Source organism: Thermobia domestica, chromosome 2 (genome assembly GCF_964235325.1).
Source record: "Thermobia domestica chromosome 2, izTheDome1.hap1.1, whole genome shotgun sequence".
In the NCBI taxonomy this organism is placed as follows: domain Eukaryota; kingdom Metazoa; phylum Arthropoda; class Insecta; order Zygentoma; family Lepismatidae; genus Thermobia; species Thermobia domestica.
The window spans coordinates 32,931,409-32,958,810 of NC_137455.1; the positions used below are offsets into that span (position 1 = coordinate 32,931,409).

Sequence of the window (27,402 nt, forward strand, 5' to 3'; positions counted from 1 at the left end):
TTACTTCTTCTTCAAGAATTGTTAAATTCTCTTCTGTTTCTCAAACTGAATTTGCATTAAATATAAAATTTAACCCCTTGCATTACAGGTGTCATTTTCCTATGTGCGTGCTGTAATACCGGTATCATTTACTGTTGAAAAACTGCCTAGACCGTTATATAAGGCATTGTTATTGTGCAAGCGTGAGGAGAGCATTTACATTACTGATAAAAACAATTATTTGCATTCTAAAACATTTGTATTGTGGAACATTTAGACTGAAAAGCGAAATTCTGATGTTCTGAGAGAATTTTATGCTGCTTAAGGTTGGCAACACTGATCGGAGATTAAAAACAAAAGTTTTCGATCTACAAGTTACTAACTGTTTATCGTCAAAACAAACACATGTGTGTTGTCATTGAATGCTCCCTTAGGCCTGCCATCTATTGAAACAATACTTTTTTCTGTTCTATCAGTAAGGTGCTGTCATCTAAGGAGAAATAGTAGAACTAAGTCTTGCCTTGCATCTACTAACAAATTTCATCATCTCCGGGATTAATTCGACCCTTAATACGAGATACATTTTCATGACATCCACATGGATGTCATTGGTGGGCAAGAGGTTAACATTACTTAAATTAAATGCCAGATCATAAAATTTAATTATCGCAAAATACGAAACATTTAAAAATATTTAAGGAAGGAAGGAATCAATAAAATCAAAGTTTCAGTTCTTTTCAAAGAAAGCAGAAAAAATTTCTGAGTCAATCAATGGGCTAAAAAAACAAAGATAGCACACGTATTCAAAGCCATTAGAAATAGTTTTATAGTTTACTTTACCTCTAAGTTAGTTGTAACCATAGGCGGCTCGTGAGGAAGGTCACATCGGTAAAAAGAGCTTAAGAGTCTTCATCCCGGTGAAATTAAAATACCGCTAATTTTACATTAACTATGTGATATCTTCAAATAGATAAAAGATAATCGAAATGTGGAACAACAGCGCCCTAGACAATATTATTTTACATGAGAAACCGTTATCACGACTCACTTATCTGCTTTCGATTTCGAGCCATTTTGAAAATCGGCATTTATTTTCGCGTTTGTAAACACCTGAAAACGGAAAGCCACTAGGTCACTTGTGATAACGGTACCTCACGCAAAATAATATTGTCTAGGCGCTGTTGTTCCATATTTAAATTATATTTTATCTATTTGAAGATATCACAAAATTACTGTAAAATTAGCGGTATTTTAATTTCGTTGGGATGAAGACTCTTAAGTTTTATCCCATCAAATTAAAGGAAAAAGTACCTTATGCATTAAGAGTTATATCCAAAAACAAGGTAAGTTTTGTTCCCTTTTTTTCACCAATGTGACCTCCCTCATGAGCCTCCTCTGATTATGAGTCAGATCATATGTTTTACAATAAAATTTTTTGCATTATATTCAAGGTTTTCCTTTTTATGATAGCAGTGAAGAAGAAAGCGAAGAAGAAGTTTCAGAAGAAAAAGTTCAAAAAAGGAGTAGTATGTTATTTCTTCTCTCTCTACTGTCCTGCACTTTGATTTGAACTTTGATAATAGAGTATCAAAAATCCTGACAAGCTGGAACCATTGTGTGGTAATAGTTTCAATATGTTCCACGTAGTACGAGAAAAGGCTATACCGGGCTATATGTATATTCAGATGTTCTAAAAATGGCTCCTATGGACAACAGATCCCTATTTTTCAGTTCAAAATAAATGAAAAGGCCTTATAACGATATACCCTCCGGGGAATCCTTCAGCCGTTAAGGGAAATGAAAATTTTGCACTATGTAGCAACGTCGCAGATTAATTTGGAACCATTAGCATTGCTTTGCGAATCCATCAACCAGTTACATAGATTGTTATGCTAACAAATGGTACCAGGGTCACCGTCTATCGACTTTGACCGCCATCTGGAAAGAATTGATGCAACTATTTGATGGATTTATAGATCTACTCTATGGTTCTTTATCTGCGACATTGTCACATAGTGCAAATTGTGTTTGCAGACGAGAACCCGAAAGCTATAAAATTATATGTATTTTTCGTCTTAGTTTGACTCTTAGAATATTACTATATTGCTTTGTATTTTGTGGGCGCCGTTTTTAGAACACCCTATATATATTAAACATATCTACGACTTTGCAATCTGTTTGTCAATTCAAATTTAGGGAAATATCCAAAATTAAAGATACGGGCCACCGCACTAAACTTTCTCGCTCTATTGTTTTCTTAAACTAAATTATGTTGTGCTGCAATTAATACTGCAACATTTATTTATGAAATCCAAAGAAAATTATGTTTTCGGAAAATTTCTACTAAAAGTAACCTACCATTTGTAGACTTTTCCATGAGAAAGATATATATTAGGGTTATTAATGAAGTATTTGTTTATGAGTTAACAAAACCACATCAATCGTAATTGAGGAAACTGTTTTCTTTTTCTAAAATACCCTTGTGGATATTTTCGTAAGAATGATTTGAGCAACATTAGGTCTATTTGATCAAAACCGGAAATGGGTATATTTCTAGCGCTTCCGGTTAGAATAGGGAGATAAGAACGGAGATATAACATATTTGTGGATGGTAGAAACCACATTTGGAAATCGTTTCTCGGTATTTTTTTCTCCGTTTTTGCCCTGATACCTGTTGAATAATATGAGGATGGAAAGACATTGTCGTTCTTTGAGACTCACCATCCTAATATAGCTTGAAAGTCAAGAAGCATAATCTGCCTATTTTGAAAATCTCGTTTATTATTTTTATTTTTAATGTTTTTCATTTTTTTTTTCAAACAACCAATCAGGATTTTTGATGCCCTACAGTAGTTTTCACTGGACATGAGAACAAATTCCTTCCAAGACAATCTTCGCACTTGATTTGTTCAATGCAAAAAGTAGAACACTGTACACAGACTCACAATACGAAATTGACGCACAAATATTTTAATACCCTTATATTCACATATTAAATTGTATCACTTGTGCAACTTAGCTCGCTATCTCTTTGTAATGCACAAATTGTTTTGGTGCAAATTGAACTGTTTGGTGTGTTTTTAGCTTTATATCAAATTCATGTTACTGCACTGAGAAAAATCCATTATCCGGACAGCGGTATATTGTACAAATACAAGGATTCGTTATGTTTACTAAGGAAATCTGTACGGAGCGTACTTTATCCATATGCTACACAGGTACTGCCTTTTACCCGCTTAGATATTACATCATGTCGCTGCAGGATGTCTGACTTCTAACAATCTTCTGTATTTTACATACATATACGTATGTTAAATACTTCAGCTATATGTTATATACGTCCATCTGTGTGTGAGATCCAGGCCGCCTATAGACACCTCTTTCTTTCGCCATGGCTGACGTCATTGAACTACCGTCTTTTGCTTGCGAAACGAGGTTGTTTACAAACGGAAAAGAAGAGAGGAAGGAAAAATGCTTGGGTAAGTACACTAGTTAACTATTACTTTAGTTAAATATTCCATTAATTATATATTCTTTTAGTGTAACTTGCTTTAATATAGTACTAAGTAAGTAATGTAGTTTACGAATACAATTCTTACTATTGTAAAACTCGTTAATGATTGAGGACAATGGAATGGGTGAATCTGAATTTTGAGAAATCTTTGAATATTAATGTTTTGAAACATTTTACATTTCAAGGTAGCAAAATGAATGTTATGTGTTTATTCATTCCGTTTTATATGTGACGATTTATTACTTGGTGCAGATTTACTACAGGGCTGCTTAACATAATTGCTAATAAACCGTTTTCAGCGCGAAAATTCCCTTGTGTAGTGAAGATTTAAGATTTAGATTTCTGGGCTTTCGGCATCAATGGCCTTGTTAGCCCGTCGCATATGAGGGATGACTTCCCTCGGTGATCACACTATCCGGGGAAAGGAAGGGAAGAATGGATTGGGGAAAAATGGGGCCGCGGTGGCTCAGTGGTAGAGCGTTCACCTCTGGTGCTTGGGGTCCCGGGTTCGATCCCAGCTCCCGCCAAGTGAACTTTGTGGTGGACAAACACCGTGTGCGTGAGTTTTCTCGGGGTTCTCCCGTTTCCTCCCACTTTCTTCATTCCACCATTTCATACATTACTCATCATCACCGTCTCCTTTAGCCTAACCGGCATAACCGTGGGACGTAAAACTCAAAGATTTCATTTTCATTTTTGGATTTCGGAAGGGAGAAAACGGCTTGGGACCTATATGTTAGGTACCACTCCGGCATTTGCCTGCTGTGAATGAGGAAAAGCCAAGGAAACCTCATTCAGGATGGCTGGACTTAAAATCTTTTGATACTTTTTCGACCGAGTTCCCCCACCGGGATCGAACCCGGGACCGTTCGCACCGAAGGCGAGAGCGTTAGCGAATACGCTACGCGGGGCCACTAGTGTAGTTTAGAAAACTCATTTTTACTAGGATATTTGCAAGATTTTTTTTTCTTTTAGTTTAACGCCCCATGATTGTACATCAATGTAAGAGAGAAGGTGACGATGAGATACATGATAATGGTGGAATCAAGAAAATGTAAGGAAACTGGAAAGTCTTAAGAATAACCACAACTACAGTGTTCACCAAAAGCCTATTTGTCGGGAGCAGGAATCGAACCAGGGACCTACCGCGTCAGAGGTAAGCGCTCTCAGAGCTTTCTTTTGTTTAAAGAACTTGTTTACAATGATATATATATATATATATATATATATATATATATATATATATATATATATATATATATATATAACGAAGATATTGACATATTTTACAGCCTCACTGAAATTTAAAAAAAAAGTAGTCAGGGAGAGCTTACTTGTCAGGTTTTTATTTTTTAATTTAATTTATTTTTATTTATTTATTTTTGCTTTGTTATGTTCCCTAGTTAATTAATGTTTGGGTTACTGAAAATTAAAACCTTTTTAGTATTATTGTTATGTCATCACTTTGGAACCAAAACGTTAGATTTTTTTCTTGTGTTTTCATATAGGAAGTTGGTGAGTTTGTGCCTTAGCACTGGTTTGGTTTCTAGAACGTAATTGAAGGTCATGTTGAGTTGAGTCTTGGTGGGTTTGAGTTCGTGAAGTGTCAGGCACTGCTTGTGCCCCTGTCTTCTGTTTGTGATGTTTCCTGGCTTTGGGCTGTGACGTATTTATGTTGAGGAGTACCAACGAAGGCCGCGTGATATACAGGTAGCTACAACACAGCTTCAACAGTTAACGAGTGCCATGTCTTTGAATTTCAGCTTTCGTTACGGCGTGATAATGCAGTATAGTGCTAGATTGAAATTCTATGGGTGGTAAAAACGGTATGGTAAGAAATACAACGTAATTGTTATTAGTTTAATTAGTGTTTCTTCATAGTATTGTTTCACTATTTCTAGAAGGAATTAAGTATTAACGAAGTAATGAATAAGCAAAAGCACACAGTGATTGACGTTTACTATTTCTCATACTCCATTGAGAATGTTTTGATCCTCAGTTGCGCAAACATCCAGTGTGCGTTTATTTTCTTTCTTTTTTGGGGGGTTTACACTGCCTCACAGATGAGCTCTTTCGTGGCTAAGTGGTTAATGAACACGCCTTTGGCGTGGGACACCCGGGTTCGATTCCCGGCCGGGGGCCGCGGTGGCTCAGTGGTAGAGCGTTCACCTCTGGTGCTTGGGGTCCCGGATTCGATCCTAGCCCCGCCAATTGAACCTTGTGGTGGACAAACACCGTGTGCGTGGTTTTCTCGGGGTTCTCCCATTTCCTCCCACTTACTTCATTCCACCATTTAATTCATTGCTCATCATCAGCGTCTCCCTTAGCCTAACTGGCATAACTGTGGGACGTAAAACTCAAAGGTTTCATTTCATTTTTTCTTAATCTCTTGCACCGACCGACCGATCTCGATCAAATTTCCAACGTAGATGCGCTTCTGGCCTGGGAGTGTTTTTAGCTATTTACTTTGACAGTAGAACTTAGGGGAGGGGGAGGAGGGGGACAGAAAAAATAAATGACTTAATTTACTTTGAAGTGTAAAAGTGCGAGCGTTTTCTTCTCTCTCTCTCTCTCTCTCTCTCTCTCTCTCTCTGTCTCTCTCTCTCTCTCTTCACTCCTCCAGTCTCCTCTCACTTTTAGGGCCGCGGTGGCTCAGTGGTAGAGCGTTCACCTCTGGTGCTTGGGGTCACGGATTCGATCCTAGCCCCGCCAAGTGAACCTTGTGGTGGACAAACACCGTGTGCGTGGGTTTTCTCGGGGTTCTCCCATTTCCTCCCACTTACTTCATTCCACCATTTCATTCATTTCTCATAATCACCGTCTCCTTTAGCCTAACCGGCATAACCGTGGGACGTAAAACTCAGATTTCATTTCATTTTTTCCTCTCACTTTGATTTCATGATTTCGCACTCTGATGAAAAGTATTAAATACCGCCAGGAAAAGTACTAATATATAACCTCTCTTTTAGGCGCCCCTCCAACCACGCGCCCGGGACACGTGCTTTGCTTGCTTGCCCATAGCTGCGGCTCTGTGAGCTACATAAGTAACATACAATGCTTACGTAATACTTTGGGTCATAAGTACTATTAAGAAAGGAAGAATTGCATTTTTTTAACTTTGGGAAAGGAGCTACTATGGGATTAAAGTTAAGGTAGGAAAGGCAACACATTCCAGTCTATGCTTTCACCCAGCAGACATATTGTTTGGAACCAAAAAAATGTGACTTTTGGAATCTTGTACTTAGGTTCACAGCGGAAGCGACGAAATAACTTGAATCATCCATTGTAGCTCTCCCCGCAACCAGTTTCTAAAATGTTGGCAATAAGTTTGCGAAACGAGAGGTGACGACTCCAATTTTGGGTGAAAAGTCGCTATAAGAAATAATCGAGAAATTCATTGTCTATAAGCATTGTAAAAGTTGTAGATGTAAACTAAACAATATGTTCTACTCACTGGCGCAAATCCCGGGGGGGGATGACGGATACATGTCCCCTCCAATCTTGGAACTGAGGGGGACTTCTCCCAAATAATCCGATTTGAAATGTGTTTTTTGGGAGAAATTTGATGATTTTTGTCCGATTGCTACAAAGGAACGTGAGATGTCCCCCAGAATAAGCCTCAAATCTGCAGCCTCCTAACGCTAAAGACAACTCTGATCCTCCACAACATTGTTTTTCAACTTCATAAGTATTTTGGACATCGCCAAAAAAAGTATGGTAACGGTCTTACCCTCCCCCCCCCCCCAATGTTGAAGACAGATTTGCGCCGCTGGTTCTATTCACATCTTTGTAAACAGGGCGCAACCAATCCTTTAATTCAGGGATCATTTCAGGTTGTTTCGGGTACTTTTGTTCATGTTGTGGTCAAAATAGTTCCGAAATAATTAACACTACAGTACTTACGTTAAGCAATTTTTTGTAAAAGAAAAAGTGCAGAATAATTAAAAGACCCCAGAGGACAAATATAACAAACACCTTCTTCGCCTTTTTTCACGCATCTATAGCTAATCTTGTTGCTATCGGTAATGATGTATTACGTGTGTCTCTCAACGGAAACTCTGCGAACTAAAGGACATCAAGTTTGTAGTTATTCTTCAGGGTAACATAACAATGCAGGATTGTGGAGTAGTGAGTACGCTGTATTTCCAAACTCTTCATCACTTGCGCTGATTAAAACAAACAAACAGAAAAAAAGAACGTAAAAACTGTTTTGAACTAATAATGCTTCTCTACAGATGAACATTTTGTTTGCAGCAAAAAGTCGCTAAATGTGTAAGTAGGTAAATCGTTATTTAAAAATCACCCAAAAAAGTCTCCAATCGGAATTTTTTTTTTGTCGTTATCGTAGGGTGACCATACGTCCCGTTTTGACCGGGACAGTCCCGTTTTAGGGGCGTGTCGCGGCCGTCCCGTCAGTAGATGGAAAAAAGTAGTATTCGTCCCGTTTTATGTAAATGAAAGAAGTAAATAACAAACCCAGTACCTTTACTCCTTTTAAAAGTATTAATAATAACAAAGCGGCAAAAATTGAACTGAAAATCCCTATATTAAAAATACTCTATAGTTCGCAGTACTGCTCGAAAGGCAGCAGAGGTTTTAGCAGTTGGTTGTGTGTTAAACAAACTTCAACGTGTCTTTCCTTTTTCATAAGTACCCGCTCTGTAACGAAGAGAGAGAGGGGGAACTCTGATATCAAGGTAGGAACAAAGGTAGATCTAAAAGTCTAGTGTTGCAAGAACCTGTCCCGTTTTTAACTGAAAATTTTATGGTCACCCTGCGCTATCGTTGAGGTCGAATTCCCCTTATTTAGCGACTTTACCCAAAATTGGCAACATTGACCCCCACCGAACAACACCCCGTCATCTTGAGCCTATCCAGCATAATAGTGGGACGTAAAACTTAAAGATTTCATTTCGAACAACACTCCCAGAAACCTACTGTTATACTATTCTCAAACCACCCTTTCGTACAGTTCTCCCTATTCGAAAAAAAAAAAAATGTAAATAGCAGTGTTCATACATAAATATGGAACTCAATTTCTCTGAATTTTGCAGGTTTTCCAGGTATTAATTTTGCAATTTCCAGGTCTAGTGGAAGAAACTAATAGTACGAGAACACATAAATTTTAAGAATACTATATTTATATATTTGAGAATGGCCACCCTTCTCCCCAATGAACGATTGCAATTAAATATTGAGTCACAAGAAAATAAATAATTAAAATAAATAAAATTTAAGTTGAAAAATATTAAGTTGAGAAGCCTACTAAGGGAATTATATAATACTTTTATTCCATACTTGAATACATTCAAAATATACAAAAAAATATTGGCTTGGGGAAGAAAAAAGGGCCCGCGAGATTTTAACTGATTCTTGTAGTACTCGACGACAGAAATAGATTACTGAAAGAATTTTCAAAATCGGCACAGGCAAACATGAAGAAAATCGCATTTTCAGGTACCGGTTCAAAATGAGAAGAAAAAAGGACCGCGAGATTTTAACTGATTCTTGTAGTACTCGACGAGAGAAATCGATTAGTGAAGGAATGTTCAAAATCGGCGCAGGCAAGCATGAAAAAAAAATCCCACTTTCATGTACCGGTTCAAAATGGGGAAGAAAAAAGGGCCCGCGAGATTTTAACTGATTCTTGTAGTACTCGAAGACAGAAATAGATTACTGAAAGAATTTTCAAAATCGGCACAGGCAAACATGAAGAAAATCGCATTTTCAGGTACCGGTTCAAAATGGGAAGAAAAAAGGACCGCGAGATTTTAACTGATTCTTGTAGTACTCGTCGAGAGAAATCGACTAGTGAAGGAATTTTCAAAATCGGCGCAGGCAAGCATGAAAAAAAATCGCACTTTCATGTACCGGTTCAAAATGGGGAAGAATAAAGGGCCCGCGAGATTTTAACTGGTTCTTGTAGTACTCAACGGGAGAAATCGATTAGTGAAGGAATTTTCAAAATCGGCGCAGGCAAACATGGAGTAAATGGCATTTTCATGTACCGGTTCAAAATGGGGAAGGAACAAGGTCCCGCGAGTTTGAACCGCTACGATGTATGTTTACGAATGTGCCCGTCTTCTCAAATTTAGTTAATTACTGTGACACTGAAACATGTGACACAGAGTCACATTGTGGATGACTCTGCAATCGGCAACCACTGCACATATACTCCTCCCGCCCCACAGTTTGATTATTTCGATCCATTCCTCACGTGCTAACGGCATGGTTCAACATCTGCAAGAAAGAGGTAAATGTAACGTTCAATTGGCAATAGCTTTTCACCAAATTAAGCTGCATGAAATCTGATTGCATATTTGACATACTGAGAAAATTCTAGCCCGTGGCCATATGTATCACATATCCCACCAGTTCATAAAAATTTTGAACACAAAATTACGGTCGTCCGTGTGACGTACTCCCAAAAGGCCTAATGTGTATCACCCACCTCACATTCAATGAAACCACATCCGTGTAGAATTAAGAAAGGAACCTCTTATGATGTATACAGGATGTCTCAAACGTTCCCTGACATAGGGTAACTCTGTTATTATCAGAGTTACGACAAAATGTAAGAGGAAAAACATCTCGAAATATGACGTTTTCAATCTAAAGTGAACACTTTTTTAAAAAATCGGACAAGATGAATGTGCTGTATACTCTTTATGCACCCAATTTTAAATGAAAATGCAACGTTGTCATTTACCTGGACCCACGACATAAGTGAATGAAGTTACTGTTTGAAACGGGGGCTGGCCATCGACATGTTAGCGTAAAAGACAGTAACTTCACTCACTTCTGTTGTGGGTCCAGGTAAATGGCAACGTTGCATTTTCATTTCACATTGGGCGCATAGAGAGTGTACAGCGCAAACGGGTCATCCGATTTTAAAAATTCCTTCACTTTAGATTGAAAACATCATAATTGGATATGCTTTTCCCTCCTACATTCTGTTGTAACTCTGATAATAACAGAGTTACCCTATGTCAGGGGACTTTTGAGACACCCTGTATACCTTATTTAATGTATGTTTGATGTCACTATAACTGTAGTATAATTTAGTTTGTTTAAATTTACAATTTAATACAAGTAGATTCGGATTTACATGCGTAGGATTTTGTATGCATCTAACTAATGAATTCTTTTATTTTTATGCTTAACTTAGTGACTTGGCTTTGGACTGCAACTGATTATTGTAACCCATTATTGCTTGAGAAGAAACAAGATATCCGAATCTTCATTTGGAGAAATCAAAGGTCTATTGGAAAGCTGGGGATTACAATCATTAATTTCTACATTTCAAGGTGCGTAGTAAATTATATATTGTGTTTATTGTTAAATTACTATTATTGGGTTTAGAATCAATGAAGCACTTCATGATATTTTATGGGGATCAAGATGGGTGCCGGATAGATAAGTATTTGAGCGTCAGGCTCTTATTTCTTTTCAATTTAATATTTAATCAATGATTATTTTTCTCCCTCATTATTCCACCAAATCGTATTCCAAGATCATATATCCATTTTTGTTCGATATATCCATATTTTTGATCTCTTTCATATTTCTATATTTTCGATTTTTGATATTGTTTATATTTCGATATTGCTGTATTTTTCGATATTTCGAACAAGTTTCGATAGTTTGTCGACATCGATTATCTATATCTAAATTCGGATATCCCAAAGCCCTATCGAGCACCCTCCGAAATGAAGTTTTTGGCTATGGACCTGATTAGGGATGCGCACGAGACAAGACGAGATAATTTTTGTTACGAAATTCGAGACAAGATAGAGCTTTTCCAATAGAAACGGATCCAGTTTTCGAGACGAGACAACTTTCGCGGCACCTTTTCGAGAGGAGACAACCTCAAATCTTTTCTCTTGCGCATCCCTAGACTTGATCATGAGTTATCAAAAAAAAAAAAAAAAAAATGTTAATGAGAAATAACATGTAAATACAATATAGGTAGCTAAAACATTTTTGTTTTCATTCTTCAGTAATGCATTGTTATTAATCTCAGGGGGGGCGGTGGCTCAGTGGTAGAGCGTTCACCTCCGGTGCTTGGGGTCCCTGGTTCGATCCCAACTCGCGCCGTGTGGACTTTGTGGTGGACAAACACCTTGCTCGTGGGTTTTCTCGGGGTTCTCCCGTTTTCTCCCACTTTGTTCATTCCACCATTTCACTCATTTCTCATTATCACCGTCTCCTTATCCTAACCGGCATAACCGTGGGACGTTAAACTTAAAGATTTCATTTTTTATTAATCTCAGCATTTTATAGTGTATTCTTAAGCTTAAGGTGATGTATAATTAAATTTTGAATTCAGTTAACTTATTTTGTTTCTCAGATTGTTTTTAAAATGTATGTACAATTGTTTATGTTCATTCTCGAGAGTTTAAAGTGACGTATAGTTATTAAACATAGTATTTAATATTGTACTCTTAACGTGGAAGTGATATACAGTTAACTTTTGAATTCAGTTAACATTTTTCTTTCTGAAATTGCTTTAAAAAGTATGTAAAAACATTTTTATTTTCTTTCTTGAGTGCTAAAAGTGATGCAAAGTTATTAAGCTTACTACTTTATATTGTATTCTCAACCCTAAACTGATACACAGTGCGTTTTTGAATAAATTGTCAAGTTATTTGAGTGATGAACACTGGTAGAAAATCCTGACTACTACTGGAACATTTTGATTTTAAGGTGACGACTACTGGTGCAAGGATTTTAAAATATTGTTTTTCCTTCAAGGGCTACTCCTTTTTGAATTCTGACTACATGGTCACTATAGGAAGGATCAGTGAGTCTTTCCAACTATGGTACAGCTCCGACAGATTCACGATGCTCAGAGAAGAGACAAAATAGTATGTTTTCAAACTTAAAGTGAGAACCACTGGCGTTTTTACCTTGCTATGCAAAAGTAAGTGAGTACTCCAATGGGGTTCCAATGCGGTACCTAATTTCTGCATTTTAGATATATGGAAATACATGTCTCTAAAATGTAAAGAACTGATTTTTTTAGGGGGGGGGGAATAAACTATAGGTATGTGGGGCTTGCATACTTGACGCTACAATTCGGAAATTGAATTAAAATATGACTAACGGCTATCAAGATGTTGTCAAATAAAGGGAGGACCAACACAGTTAAGGGGTTTTCGTGTTAGATGCTAAAATTTCCGAAATCGGTCATGGAAAGTTAATAAACACCAGTAGCAATTTCATCTTAAAGTAATTAGATATCTTCATGGGGTGTTAGAACATCATGGAGTCTACCAAAATTAAATTTTAAAAGCTTTTGAAAATATAATCTGACATTTGTAAACAGTATTTGAAATATGTATTTACCCAAAACTTCCAGCTAGTACATCTAACATCTGGAGAAACACTGTGAAATAAAAGCTTGAAATTTCGGAAACAATTATTGGTCGCAACAAAATTAAATAAGATGGTACTTCTATGGGTTAAATCAGTACCTCAGTACAATTTCGATCGAAAGATTAGTTCAGTCCTAGGTTTTCTTCAGGCAATTCCAATGGTTCATCGAGCTGTACAAAAGAATGAAAATTCGCTGTCAATATCTAAGATAGTAACCAAGATAAAAGGAATTATATATTTTATGGCGTAAAAATAGAGATCTTTATATATTTGTACTTTTGGGTCTTTCCTATAAGAAAAAAAATCAGAAAACTACTGTATATACCTTAATAGACAATTCAATGGGCGGGGACACAGTAGCTTAGTGGTAGGGTGTTTAACTAATCTTTTTTTTTGCAGAAACTATTGGAGTATTCACTTAACCCGTAGAGATACGATCATACTTAACTCCCTATTTAATTTTAAAATTAAATAAAAGGAAATATTTCAGTGTAGCGACCCACGATTATGCATTTTAGTCTCAGGGAGATTATGATTAAAGCAAGTGAATGTTGTTGACAGAATTGATGGAATGCAAAGGTGGGAGGAGAGTACCCCGAGAAAACCCACGAATACGATGTCCACTACAAACTGACTTGGCCGTGGATCGAACCAAGAACCCAATACACCAGAGGTAAGCACTCTACCACTAAGCCACTGTGCCCCCGCCCATTTAATTGTCTATTAAGGTATATACGGTTGTTTTCTGAAATTTCTTCTTCTTACAGCAAATACTCAAAAGTACAAATCCATGTGGGTCTCTATTTTTACGACGTCATAAAATACATAATTCCTTATATCTCGCTTGCTATATTAGATATTGACAAAAAATGTTCACTTTATTTCAGAGCCCGACGAACGCTTGGAATTGTCCAAAGAAAATTTAGAGCTGAATTAATCTTTCGATCGAAATTGTACTGACGAGTCTGAGGTTCTCACTTAACCCATATAAGTACCATCTTATTTAACTTTTGTTAGGATCAATAATTGTTTTCTGAAATTTCAAGATCTAATACGCTTTTATTGTATGGTGTCTCTCTAGCTGCTAGATGTACTAGCTGGAACTTTTAGGTAAATACATATTTCTAATACTCTTTACAAATGTCAAAATATATTTTACAAAACTTTTAAAATTTAATCTTGGTAGACCCCATGATGTTCTTAAACTCCATGGAAATACCTAATTATTTTAAGATGAAATTGCTACTGATGCTTATTAACTTTACATGACCGGTTTCGGAAATTTTACCACCTAACACGAAAACCCCATAACTATATGGATCCTCCCTTTATTTGACAATATCTTGATAGTCATATTTTAATTAATTTTCTAAATTGTACTGTCTAATATGCAAGCTCCACGTACCTATGGTGTCGCTTTTTATTTCACCATATTTCGGTAACTGTTAGGCGTACCGACTTGCGGTTTCGGTAAACACACACCTCTAACGTTCTTTAAAACGTTATTAAGACATATTTTAGAATATTTAGAAATGAGAGTTCTGGGAATATCATGGTACCCGAAAACCCCCATCAGGGCGTGTGTGTAGTGTATTTAATTGAAACTACTTTTGAGGTTGTTGTAAGCCCTCGTAATTACGTTTCCGAAACTGCACCATCTAGTACGCAAACTCCACAGTTCTGTAGTGTCGCTCTTTATTTTCCCATATCTCGATATCCATAAGGCTTACCGAGTTGAGGTTTTCGGTAAACAGATGTCAGTTCCTTACATTTTAGAGACATATATTTTCATATATCTAAAAAATACAGACATTAGGTACCCCATGGTAGCCCGAACACCATTGAGGTACCCACTTACTTTTGAATGGTAATACATTTTGAGTTGTTGTTCAGCATCAATAAACACTTCATAGTTTTTCTACGTGCAACCCAAAAGTCCATACCTGACCGAACATATTTTGTCCATTTAATCTCAAAAATGTTAAGATACTTTGTATTGTTAAGTACAACCAAATTAAGCACACTGAATATAACATTTTAAATATTTTCTGATTTTTGTTGCAGGTATTTCGTGCATCAAACCAGAATTCTGCTTGAAAGACAGTCAAAAGAAGCAGTGTAGGTTGTGGCTAAAAGTACGCCCTTTCTGAAGACAGACTCAGTTGTACTTACATTATTTTGTACGAATATATAACCCTAATAAAGATACTGTACTACAAATTATTTCTTTCTTCCATAAATTATAATAAAATATTATCTCTGTTTAAAGAAAATGATTGTTAATGTTCAGTCATTTTAATTATTTTTCTCTGTAATAAGAACATTATCCCTAGCAATATTTTTTACCTTTGTGCTATTGCGATTGGATGAAGTAAAATTCTATACGAAGCACTATTATTTCAGACATGCATTAATAACTAATGTATTGTTCTGTATGTAAGACAATGTGTATACTGAACATGTCTAGCGAAGGTGTTGTTTTAATACAGAATCTATAACTCAGCTTTTCAGTAGTCAACTTTATTGGGAATCCGAAGAACGAAGTTAAAAAAAAAAAAAAAAAAAAAAAAAAAAAATGTTGGACTTACCAGCGTGTGTGTGTTCGAATTCTGGACTAATCCAAATTATCCAGAGAAATCATTATATATTTCTTTGTTGCTATTTCAGATGTATCCTTTATCCAAGTCGTATGAAACGGAGACTTCATACATCGCTATACTTTGTATGAACTATGTTCCGTATTTACTTAATCACTTTGTAACTTTCTCTAGTGTTGACAAGGCCGCAGGTGTCAATCGAATAGTTTAGTGTTTCACTCATGTCACCTTGTGACTAAGGTACGTCCTGTTGGTATATATATGGTACTGGGTTCAATTAGCGATAAAATACATTTTTAGCGTTAAACAAATGCAAAAATCTACACGAAATGAGATACCGTGATCTCTGACTTACGGATAACACCAAGCAACTAATGGTACTGAGTGTGATTGAGTTTACTAATTACTATTTGGCTAAAATCAGTGTTCCTTTATCTATAGTTCTTTTCGTGCTTTGAATTGCAAAGTTTGAAATAACCGTTTTAAATTATTGTGTATATATATCTTCCGAGTAATTCTGAGAATCATTGCTCTTTCTTTAAGCAATGTATGAGACTGTTAAATTGCTCTTTCCTTAAAATGTTGCACTAAGAAGGATGCATCCAGGAAAGTCCAAATTTGCAGAATGTCTATAGCAGGGAAGAATAAATATGTTTAGTCGATGGCTGCACAACGCCTCCGCTGTCACCACGTTGTCACACAGCGAATACAGCGAACGTTTAAGAGTATTCTGCACTTACTATTAGGTATCGGCCTGGGAACTTTGGCGCATCTACCCAGTCTCCTTCTTGGTGTTTCATTTTTAATGGCGAGTACTGAGTAGGAATAATATTGTAAGCGAATGCGTTTCCGGCTGACACCACACTTTTAATTATTGCGACATTTAAAAAAAAAAATACCTGTTAATTAAAATGTACAGAGAAGTTATTTCTGGAAAATTCTATTCAGGCCTCTTGTGGTAACAACTGCACTTTAGTAGAAGATACTATTAAGGAAAAGAATGAGGTAAAATAATCTTTATATCGTACAAGCAATGGATGATAACAGCTTAATAAATGATTGTACGTAAATCTTGTTTGAGTTTGAATATAGGATTGTATAAGGCTGTGCATTTTGCATTATTATTGAGGTGCTGCAACTAACTAACTGCAAACCATATGATAAATTCTTACAGTAATATATCACATATTGATTTACTCTATATGGAAACGAAAATAGTTTAATATATGGTTAACCTCCTTTGTGCCAGGGGCGGATCCAGAGGGGGGCGATCGCCCCCCCCCCCGCCCACAAGAGGAAACTTTCTTATTTTATATATAAATAAACCCATCCATAACAAGTTTGGAGCTCTTAAAAGTAGCAGTATTACCGCCGACCGCCCCCCCCCAGAAGTCCGTCCTGGATCCGCCCCTGCTTTGTGCCCATAATTTTAAAATTAACGTTTGTCACTTTTCAACACTTGACTTTGCAGTAGCTTTCCAACGAATTAGCAGGAAGCCCAAACTTATAGGACACCCTGCAGGTAAATACATTTCTTTGGACAGTTTCACTGCTCCAAACTAAGATTTGAAAAGTGTAGTATTGTTAATTTTATTATTATTGGCACAAAGGAGATCAACCATATTTTAAGCTATTTTTGTTTTCATACAGAGTAAAACAATATTTGACAACATTACAGTAAGAATGTATCATGCACTTTGCAGTATGTTGCAGCACTTTAATAATGGTGCACTATACGTACACTCTAGATCCTGCATATGTCCGATCCATACATTACAAGAAGGCAATACGTATTCGATACAGGTAAAATCTGTATATTTCATATGGACAACCTATTAGCTATATACATCCAATCTATACATTACATATGGCCAACCTGTACGCGACATACGTATAATCTATATGCTGCATGCAGACAGTCTGTAAGCTACATATATGCACTCTGTATGGTGCATACGGATATTCTGTATGCTGTATCTGGACAAGCTGTGTGCGACATAAGGAAAATTTGTATAATACATACGTACAATACGTATACTGTATCTAGTCGTACGTATGGGGCACAAGTACAATATAGATGCTGTCTCGGGGTTGAACGCAAGAAACATACGTACAGAACGTATATTGCATACTTCTTGAAATCATGCTCCGTCCTGATAGTCAGTGTATGTCGTCATTATTAACCCACATGCTACATACGACCCTGACGTCACAAAGCTAGATATCACCTCCGTATATACTTGTTACTGCAGATGACGTCACACGAATGACGTCATTGCACTTATGCAGACAGTACGTATAATACATACTTTTTCAGCTATACGTTTGCTGCAGGATGTTATATACGGTTGTACGTTAAGTCCAGAAACTACAGGAATTACGAATGTAACCTACGTTTTTAAGTATGCCACCTACAATTTTTTTTCTCAGTGTGCACTTTTAATTTGGATTAAGTAGTAATATGTATGAATGGCTCGGAGAAACATAATGGTAAGTGCCACTTCCGGTAAAATTGCGTTATTAGGTGCAATGGGTTGGGAACGAACCACAGAACAGTATGTTGAAAGCTTAATTTTGAAATGTACCTGCAGATGGCTCTTGAAGCTTGTTTGGTATGAGTCATTGCCAGGGGCGGATTCAGGAAGGCGATCGGGGCGATCTTCCTTCCAGAAGAGGAAACTTTCTTATTTTACATATAAATAAAACCCATCCCAAACTTTGGAGCTCTTAAAAGTAGCAGTATTGCAATCCCCCCTCAAGAAATCCGTCCTGGATCCGCCCCTGGTTATTGCGTTGAATTGTATAGGGTTGTTGAATCTTCCTTTCCAGCTGAATCGAAAGTTGAAAGATTCGATCAGTGGCGGAAATAGTAGGTAATAACTAGGAGTGCCAACCAGAACCCAGACTATGATAGATATGTCATGAGTTTACTATAAGCTTTCAAAAATATATAAATAATAGTTTAAATTATTTTTGTCACTCAAAAAACTGGGGTTGGGCCTAGGCCCCCACAGCCCCAGACTAGATTCGCCACTGGATGTGGCATATCATTATGTTTCCCCGAGCCGTTCATATTGGCCTATAAGTAGTCATGGATTTAATTCACACAATACTTTTTTTTTTCTAATTACAATGTTTTGTCTAAAAGATACACTAAAGACACGGTAGCTCAGTTGAAGAGGGTTAACCTCTGATACGAATGGTCAGGATTCCTAGTTCGACTCCAGTTCATTTGAGTTTGTGGTGGACAACAACGTGTCAGTGGGTTTTCTCAGGGTTTCTGCTGTTTCCTTCCACATTTTCATTACATCATTTATTTTACAATCCTTCGTATTATTTGTCTCCTTTAGCCAAAAAGAAATATTCTTGAACGTTCTATTAATTCCTGTTTCTACAAGGTACCTTCATTCCTCTATATTTTCATGCGTTGTGTACATGTTGGTGATCGCTGTTACTCTTCTGCACTCGCTGCTATGTAATGTCTCGCAAACTGAGAAATCTTCATAAACTACTGTCAACTAGTTTGTTCTTATTAACAAATCTCATTGATAATAATTCTCTTAATCATTTATTTTTCATTTATTCTTTTTTAAAATCCTTAACCGTATGTACTATCATCTCCCAACAAGCACGTAAACATGAATTTATTTCGGGTTAGGTCCGAAGGTTTTCCGGGGAGTCCAAAATCAACATGAGGATAAATTATATTAAAGTTTGTAAACTCATCTTTAAAATTACACTAAATTTAGAGAAAATTCGGGATTTCCCGGAGGTCTGGACTCCCAGAATCCGCCCCATTCGTACATCCCTCTCTCCCAGAACACAATAGCTTCTAATTTATATCCACTGCTCATTCAAAGTTTTTCGTATGTCGTTCCTGAAGAGCAAACATAGTTTGAATATCTAATCATGTACCTATTATTCAATATTAGATTCTCTGATCGTTAGAACCCTCCTCTAGCCACTAGACCAGCGGGAAGAGTTATGTTGGAAATAACCAACAATTAAATATTAGGAGAGATTTTCAAAGGGAATAGATCAGGGCATCTGTATAAACATGTTTAATCACGATTGGCAGTCAGGGGATTCGTACTTGTGGTTTTTCTGTTTCAGAAGCGAAAATTTTTAAGAACTTAATTGCTTGGTATATCCGATATTTTAATTGAGGGATTTTAAGAGCTTAGTTTAAAGATTATCGGAATTTTTAAAATTTCATAAACTATTTGTCAACTACCATAAACAGATCAACAACATCTAATCATATTTTAACATGAACTCTTCAAACTAGAAGTCTGCCTTCCACGAGTATTTTAACTTTGCATCATGATCATCGTCACAGGTATTCTGCCACTATTAACAAGTCACTTGCCGCAAATTTAGAAAGTTTGGTGCACCATGATCTACAGATAACCCATTCATCTTCACGTAGGATTTTTCCGTTTTAATGTTGTCGATCAACTGTAGCCTCTTTCTTCCACTCCTTCTTTTTCTTGACACTATACTTTCAATCACATCCCTCATGACACAGCTCCTTCTCATCCAATGTTTTAACCAGTCTATCTTCTTATTTTTAATTACATATAAATTTGTTCTTTTCTTCTCGTACTATTTTTAGTACCCTTTCATTTATTTTCCGTTCGATCCAGTACGTAAGTTTCTCTATTCTCCACACCTACATTTCGAAACCCAACAGAATCTTTAAAAATAATTTCGCAGTGCGTGGCTTTAAAAAAGTATCCTGATTTGTGTGATAACGTGTGTGAAAGATGTAAGAATTTATGTGTGAAGATGCTTTTTTTCACTTCGTACTTGTTAATTGCAGGTGTTACGGTGGACACGTCGCCGGGAGCTTGTAAAAGATCTAACGGATCGTTGTGTGAACACCGATGCGGAAAAGAATACGACCAAGTGTGTGGAACTGACGGCAGGACATACCTCAACAAATGCATGTTACGAGTGGAAATCTGTCGGTAAGTGTGTATATAAGATTTATTTTATAACCTTGGTTGCATGTGTTTCTTTCAAGGTAAAGCATGTCATATTCTGTATTTCATAGACATTCATATGCAGACGACACACAGAAAATGAAGAGTTGAACAACCACAGGCGTGTAGACAGCAGGTTTTTTTTTTTGTTTTTTTTGTTGTTGTTTTGTTTTTATGGAACAACAATTTTTAAGTGGGACACAGCTTGGTCTTGTGTGGTACAAATAGTGTCCCTTGAAATTCAAAATCAATTTCAACCAAAATACCATCTTATTACAGTGGAACCTGGATAATTCGAACTTCTGTAATTCGAAAACTTCTTTATTTCGATTTTTTTTCTCTTGGTCCCTAGAAGAGGCCAACCATTTACAAAATCTTTTCTAATTCGAGTTTTTGTATAATTCGAATTTTTCTACTGGTCCCTTGAGGTTCGAATTATCCAAGTTCCACTGTAGTATAATCGGCTAGATTTGATGGATATCTTAAAGAATAGCTTCGTTTACTAGCGTCCTTTTAGGTGTGATAACACAAAGGTGGATCGAAGTAAAAGTTTCCTCAGAGATCCACTTTGTATGGAACAGGTGCGGGGAAGAGAAACATGTCGTAATTCCCGCTATGTCTGACAGGTTTGACTTTACGAAAATTTAAAAATTAAAACCGAAAGGGACAAGAAGAATCAATGATTATGGCGTTAAGCTAATTGTGCTCATGCTTGGATAAATTTGTACTTGCGCTTTTTACACTAATTTAAGGTTGCTGAATGTAAAGAAACTATTACTAAACATAATCGAACGAACTTTGAGATCATTTTCCTCGTGACCCCCATGAGTAGATACGATTTAAAATAATTCTATTGGACCTAGAATTCTAAAAACTGGTATGAAAAGAGCAATGAGAAATTTATCTATGCGTAAGTTTGATCGGTAGTTCTTCCTACAACTTTCGGTCTCAACAGAAAGGGTTAAGCCCCAAATTGAACCTATTCCAGGCACACTAAATTCATGTGAAGAAAACATTTCTCTATCTCTCATTTGTTCCGCCTCTACGGGGAATCGTTATTGAAACAGGAAATGCTAGTTTTGTTCCACTGTCGGTTACAGATAAAGAAATCAGATCTGAAATTGAATCTTTTCTTGAGACGTCTGGTTGAAATACAGGAACTGTGATCGACTTTATTCTTGGAACACGGATCTCATATCAGAAAATCTTTTCTCGCTATTTCTTGCCGCTACCGCCAGACAAAAGGTCAGTTTATTACCTAAGAATATCAAAAATGAAGCAAGTCAATATTGGTAACGAGAATAATGCTGGGAATAGGATATCAAAGAAGTTACTGAACAGAGATGCAAATTTGCTTGAACAAAAGTGGAAACGTCTTAAGTCATAATAATACAAGTAATAATCGAACAGAATCTACAGGGTGTTTCTAAACAACACCGACAACGTTTGGGAGGTGATTCCTGACCCCAAGGTAAGACAAAAGCATAGACCAACCTGGGTGCACTAATGCTTTCTTTCGGAGTTATAGGCTGGCGAAAACTTTAAAAAAAAAAAAAAAAAAAAAAAAACACTTTAAAGGTCCATAGCTCTAAAACTATGCGACCTACTGTAGTCGGGTCAAGACTTAACTTAGGAACTAATACGTGCATTATCAAAAAATACATGTTTCAGATTCCTAAGGCGCTCACGAAACAATTTTTATCGGGGCAGTTTGGCTACGGTCATATAATTTGAAGTACTCGCCAACAACCTCTATAAAAATTGTTGCGGAAGTACCGGAGGATTCTGAAATTTGGATAATGCACATATTAGTTCCTAAGTGAACTCTTGTCCCGACTACGGTAGACCCCATAGTTTTGGAGCTATGGACTTTTAAAGTTCATTTTTTTAAGTTTTCGGGGGCCTATAACTCCGAAAGAAAGTGTTTATGCACCCAGGTTGGTCTATACTGTTTGTCTTATCTAGGTGTCAGGAATCCAAACGTTGCCGGTGTTGTTTTGAAACACCCTGTGTATATATAAAGATTCCTTCCTTTCGTTCTTTCAGTAAGCAATGAAGTCTACTAATTTTATGCATATTCTCGTTTTTCAAAAAACAATCCTTTAAGAGGAAGGAATTAATTTGATTTGGAACAAGTTTGGTTTGGTCATAACATTCCCACAGCCTTTTATATAATAAAGTTAATTGAGAAGTCACGGAAATTTACCAAAGAAATGAGTCGTATAACCAGTATTAATTGGTGACTACAAAGATGCTCTTTCTATAAAAGCAAAGTTTCAAACAAAGGATTCTTCTTCCTCTTTATATATATATATATATATATATATATATATATATATATATATATATATATATATATATATATATATATATATATATATAAGTGTGTGTCTCTCTGATGGCCCCATGGCGTTAGAAATTCCGGCAGAGTCTATTGTTAAGATGTTACGCCTATCGCATGATATCCATCTAGAACCATACTGATAACGCCTTCTTCTTCTTTTGCTCCAGTGGACCATTAAAGAACAGTGCTCATAACGGTAGTTCCAGGACAACAATTAATTTCTTGACCGGCTTTGTTTCGCCCTTGTGTTTTCCACTATAGTGGTCCTTTGGAACAACTGGTCTTCTTTTCATTTCTTTTTGTGTTTCTTTCTTTAAAAAAAGGTAATAGAACCCGATTGTGTATTACCTTTTTAATTCATTTTGCATTGTACTGGTTGTATTGTCGTGTAATATTTGAGTTCTAATAAGAGGGCAACCTGGCAACTATGATACATCATTTGGTGAACGGTTGGTTTCGTTACAGATTATGAGAGAAAGATTTTTAATTCTTCTTTCCTGTTTTCTACGTTAGTTATGTGCTTATTGAACGCAAATGGCGTGTTTTATAAAGGCAACGATATATTGCCGAAACTACAACACAGATTGCTAATAAGAAGTAGTTTATGGAATACTGCAGTGAGGACACTCTGATCATTACCACCGAAAATCAGTGAGAAGGAACCATTTTCTACAGTTGTGGTCATTTTGATCACGTTTCGTAAAACTCCCTATAGGCTACAAGGCAGGCCGGTAGCTAGCCCAAAAATGTAGGGGGAGCGGCTGAAGTTAGGGGGGCCACAGGGCCCCGATCCAAGCATATTATAGTTAATCACCATATTATAGTTCATTGGCAAGCCTACCATGAAAATTTTAGGGGGACCAGCAAAAATTTCGGGGGGTCGGATCCCCCTAGACCCCCTTGGATACGGGCCTGCTACAAGGTACCTCTTTTTTTAGGAATGAAATAAGTGCTCTCTTCGATTACTGAATATCTAACAAACGTATGGTCCCCGGATTGATTTCTAGTGTGTCTGTGTATGTGTCAAGGGGTGGGAGAGTACTTGACTCGGACACCATTCCGAGAAGTGATTTAGATGCCACGTAACAGATAGTCTCCACCCATATAGTTTAGTGCTCGAGAGGGAGACTATACTCCCATCAACCAATGTAATACACATATAATAAGATGGATTAGATTTTATCAATCGGCATGTCGCGCAGCTCAATGAAATTTGATAGGAGATTTTAGAAGGCCTTAAGTCTAAACTATACGACACATTTTACTTTTTTTCTATATTTTTTCCAGTTTCTGATATCACGTTACCTGTGATTCGGGTCTCTTCTTCCAAAAATTCGTTGCAGATTATACACCAATTTATGAGTTCCGCAGAGTTTTAGCTTTTGTTACAATCCATCTAAAAAAAAAAAAAAAAAAAAAAAACGCAAGCTCCTTTATCGTTTGTGGATTGTATAATCTGCCGAACTGTAGATTGCGGTGATAAAGAGTATTTATTGAAAGTTAAAATCAATTCTAAGGAAGACTATACCATTTGACTATGCCTACAACAGCAGCAACTATGCTAAGTTCTTTATCTAACTTAATCTAAGCGTATTATCGTGCTGGCCTAGACGTTCAGTAAATTGAGCCATGAGTCAAGAAAAGGGCGTCATTTAGTGGGGCAGGAGGGGGCAATTGCCGCCCAAGAGTTTGAGGAATACATATACTTTAATTGTTTGTCTAGTAATATACTAGTACAAAACGTGAATGTCGATAGTGCTCTTGTCCCCCCTCAAGCGAAGTCTGAAATGATTCCTTTAGTCAAGAAAGGTTGCGAAGCATTGAATTAGAGACACACTATTCTTCCTTCAGAGGTATCAATGTTATTCTGCACTTTTAAGATGATATTAATATTCAGAGATCTTGAATGAAAATGTGTTGGTTATGGAAGATCAAATTGAAAAAAGTAGAACCAACAAATTTGTCAGGAAAAAAAAAAAAAAAAACCTCAAGGTAACTGTAATATGGAAGATCCCGCAATGTCTATAGCATTACATATTCACTATATCAGGTGTCATTAGTTATGTGGATAGTTTAAAAAAAATAAAGGCTTTTGTAAACGTTTTTAAAGTTCTATCAAGAAGCAGTCGCACTTAAAAAACTCTGAGACAAGGGAGCATTAAGTGATCCTGCCAAGACACTGTAGAGCTGTTACATGGATTTCCTACACGTGACTAGAATCCGTATATGACAATCTTCTTCCGTATGGTCTTCTGAGCATCATGAAAGAAAAGAGAGAGAGACCTGTTGGCTTGGCTTGGGAGCAGGACAAATACATCGAAAGCAAATATAGTCAGGTGCTGGTCTGGTTGGGGAATGCGGACGCAAACAACTTGGGAGAAGATTCCCTTTTGACACCGGTTCTCTTTGAGGACACCATTTATAAATAAATCCTTTTTCTTTTTTAAAAAAAATTATAAATAAGCGCTAAAGATGAGAAAAGCTTAGCATAACTTGTATTAGATATATTGTTATCCACACAAGAAGAATGTAACTGGGTCTCACAACCGAGACAGATATAAGTTTTAAAGCTCATTCTCTTATGTATACTGCTTTACATATAAAACAAATCTTCAAAAAGCGGTGTTGTGAGAAATTCATGTTTGGGGAAGCTTTTTGTCAACTTCAAAACTGATGAACTGAATTCAGATTTTTCTTCTCAACTAATGTTGTCCACGAGACGAGATAAGAAATATGGTTATGCCGTCTCTTAAATTTTATAGAAGTAGAATCTCGTCTCGATTTGCGAAAAATTCTTTCTCATTCCGTGTTAATTCTGATTCTTTCCTCGATTTCACCTATAAAGGTTACCAAGAAAGTTCTGTCGCTTGTTGTAGAGGTCTGAGTTCAGTTGGCACCTCTAATAAAATACTAAAACAGTGTTTGTGGTCTAAGACTTGAGTGAACTAGTGTTGCCCACAACGGTTTTTTCGACCATGTTTCGTGAAACAATTTTGATGAACATTGCTATAATGTTAAGGTAAACTCGTTAACATATGGAACGATATTGAAACTTCTGCAAAACAATGAAGTGCTGTCCAATGTGCTTCGCACAGGGTCAAATCAGTGTTTGTAGTCTGCGGGAAGTTTCCCTAAACTAGGGAACATTTCCGTCGGTAAATTTAGCAAGAAGGGAAAAGTGGAATTTTTTGATAAAACGTGAAAATGCAGGGAAATTCTCGTGCTAACTGATTGGCCAATGAATATGTTTATTTTTTTCTGTGTTCTTCAGAAATAAACCAATGCAATAGCAATAGTTTGTGTGTGTGTATGTGTGTGTATGTGTGTGTGTGTGTGTGTGTGTGTGTTCAAAGTAGCATAATTTACATCCATTGTTGCCTGGGTGTAATTCAGACCCGTATCCACGGGGGGGCAAGGGGGACGCCCCCCTCCAAACTTTGGCTGGCCCCCATAAAATTTCACGGTAGGCTTGTAAACGAACTACAAAATGGTGATGAAGTATAATATGATTGGGTCGCCCCCCCCTAACTTCTACCGGCCCCACCTACATTTTTGGGCTGGCTACAGGCCTGGTGTAATTGTGTGTATTTTTTTGTTTAAAAATCAAGGAAAAAGTAAAAAAAAAAAGTAGAAGGAAAAAGCAAATAAATAAAACAAATGTGGTTTAATCTTATCACGTAACTTCTGCTTGTAAAAACTGGACACTAAATAACGAATTTGATAGGGAAAATTTCATAAGAAAAGGGAAAAATTTCGTGACAGTCGAGGGAAATTTACTTAAGAAAACCTACAAACACTGGTTCAGATGATGATAACGCCAAGGACAAAGAGAACGTTTTAAATTATGAGGTCTGAAGTATAGTGCTTGATTGGGAAGACGGAAGGAGATAGAGCCAATGATATCAAGGTAACACAGGAATAAGTCATGTTATTTAATAGGTTTATATTCGACAGGTTGGGTCGTTTTAGGAAAAAACATAACAGGGGCATATTCTATCATGAGCATGCACAGTGGCTCAGTGGTAGAGCGTTCACCTCTGTAGGGATGCGCACGAGACAAGATTTGTGGCTGTCTAGTCTCGAAAATGTGCTGTAAAAGTGATGTCTCGACTCGAAAAATGTATATTTTTTCTCTTGGAAGAGCCGTGTCTCGACTCGAATTTTGTCAGGAAAATCCTGTCTCGACTCGTCTCGTGCGCATCCCTACACCTCTGTTGCTTGGGGTCCCTGGTTGAATCTTAGCTCGCGCCGTGTGGACTTTGTAGTGGACAAACACCGTGCTCGTGGGTTTTCTCGGAGTTCTCCCGTTTCCTCCCACTTTCTTCATCCCACCATTTTCATTCATTTCTCATAATCACCGTGGCATAACCGTGGGACGTAAAACTCAAAGATTTCATTTCATTTCTATCATGAGCATATCGGTGTGTGAATTCTCAAATCAAATCTTCTCTTCTTAGGTCTTTCTAGATTTAGTTTTTAGGTTACCGTATCCACCACTACCACTGCCACTTGACGTAACAGTCTATTTTGAAGGCCTGAGCTGCTCCAACGCCATCTGTCAGCGACCGGCTGAACTACGTCTAGTCTAGCAACGTGCACGTTGTC

General features: G+C 36.9%; 1 protein-coding gene and 1 long non-coding RNA gene across 3 annotated transcripts in view; both read left to right on the plus strand.

Moving 5' to 3' along the window:
* The window catches only part of LOC145671328 (serine protease inhibitor dipetalogastin), a 208,414-nt gene that overhangs the window by 86,326 nt on the left and 94,686 nt on the right, over window positions 1-27,402 (plus strand). The window contains exon 3 of the mRNA XM_081740337.1: window positions 20,291-20,438. Coding sequence (XP_081596463.1) covers window positions 20,291-20,438 — 148 coding nt within the window. The remainder of the gene's footprint in view (window positions 1-20,290; window positions 20,439-27,402) is intronic.
* LOC145671332 (uncharacterized) lies at window positions 3,251-15,547 on the plus strand. 2 transcript variants are annotated; one of them, XR_014128507.1, is made up of 3 exons: window positions 3,251-4,649; window positions 10,662-10,800; window positions 14,936-15,547. It is a non-coding gene; the product is annotated as an uncharacterized LOC145671332 (long non-coding RNA). The 2 variants fall into 2 exon arrangements; XR_014128509.1 differs by lacking the exon at window positions 3,251-4,649 and adding an exon at window positions 4,797-5,203.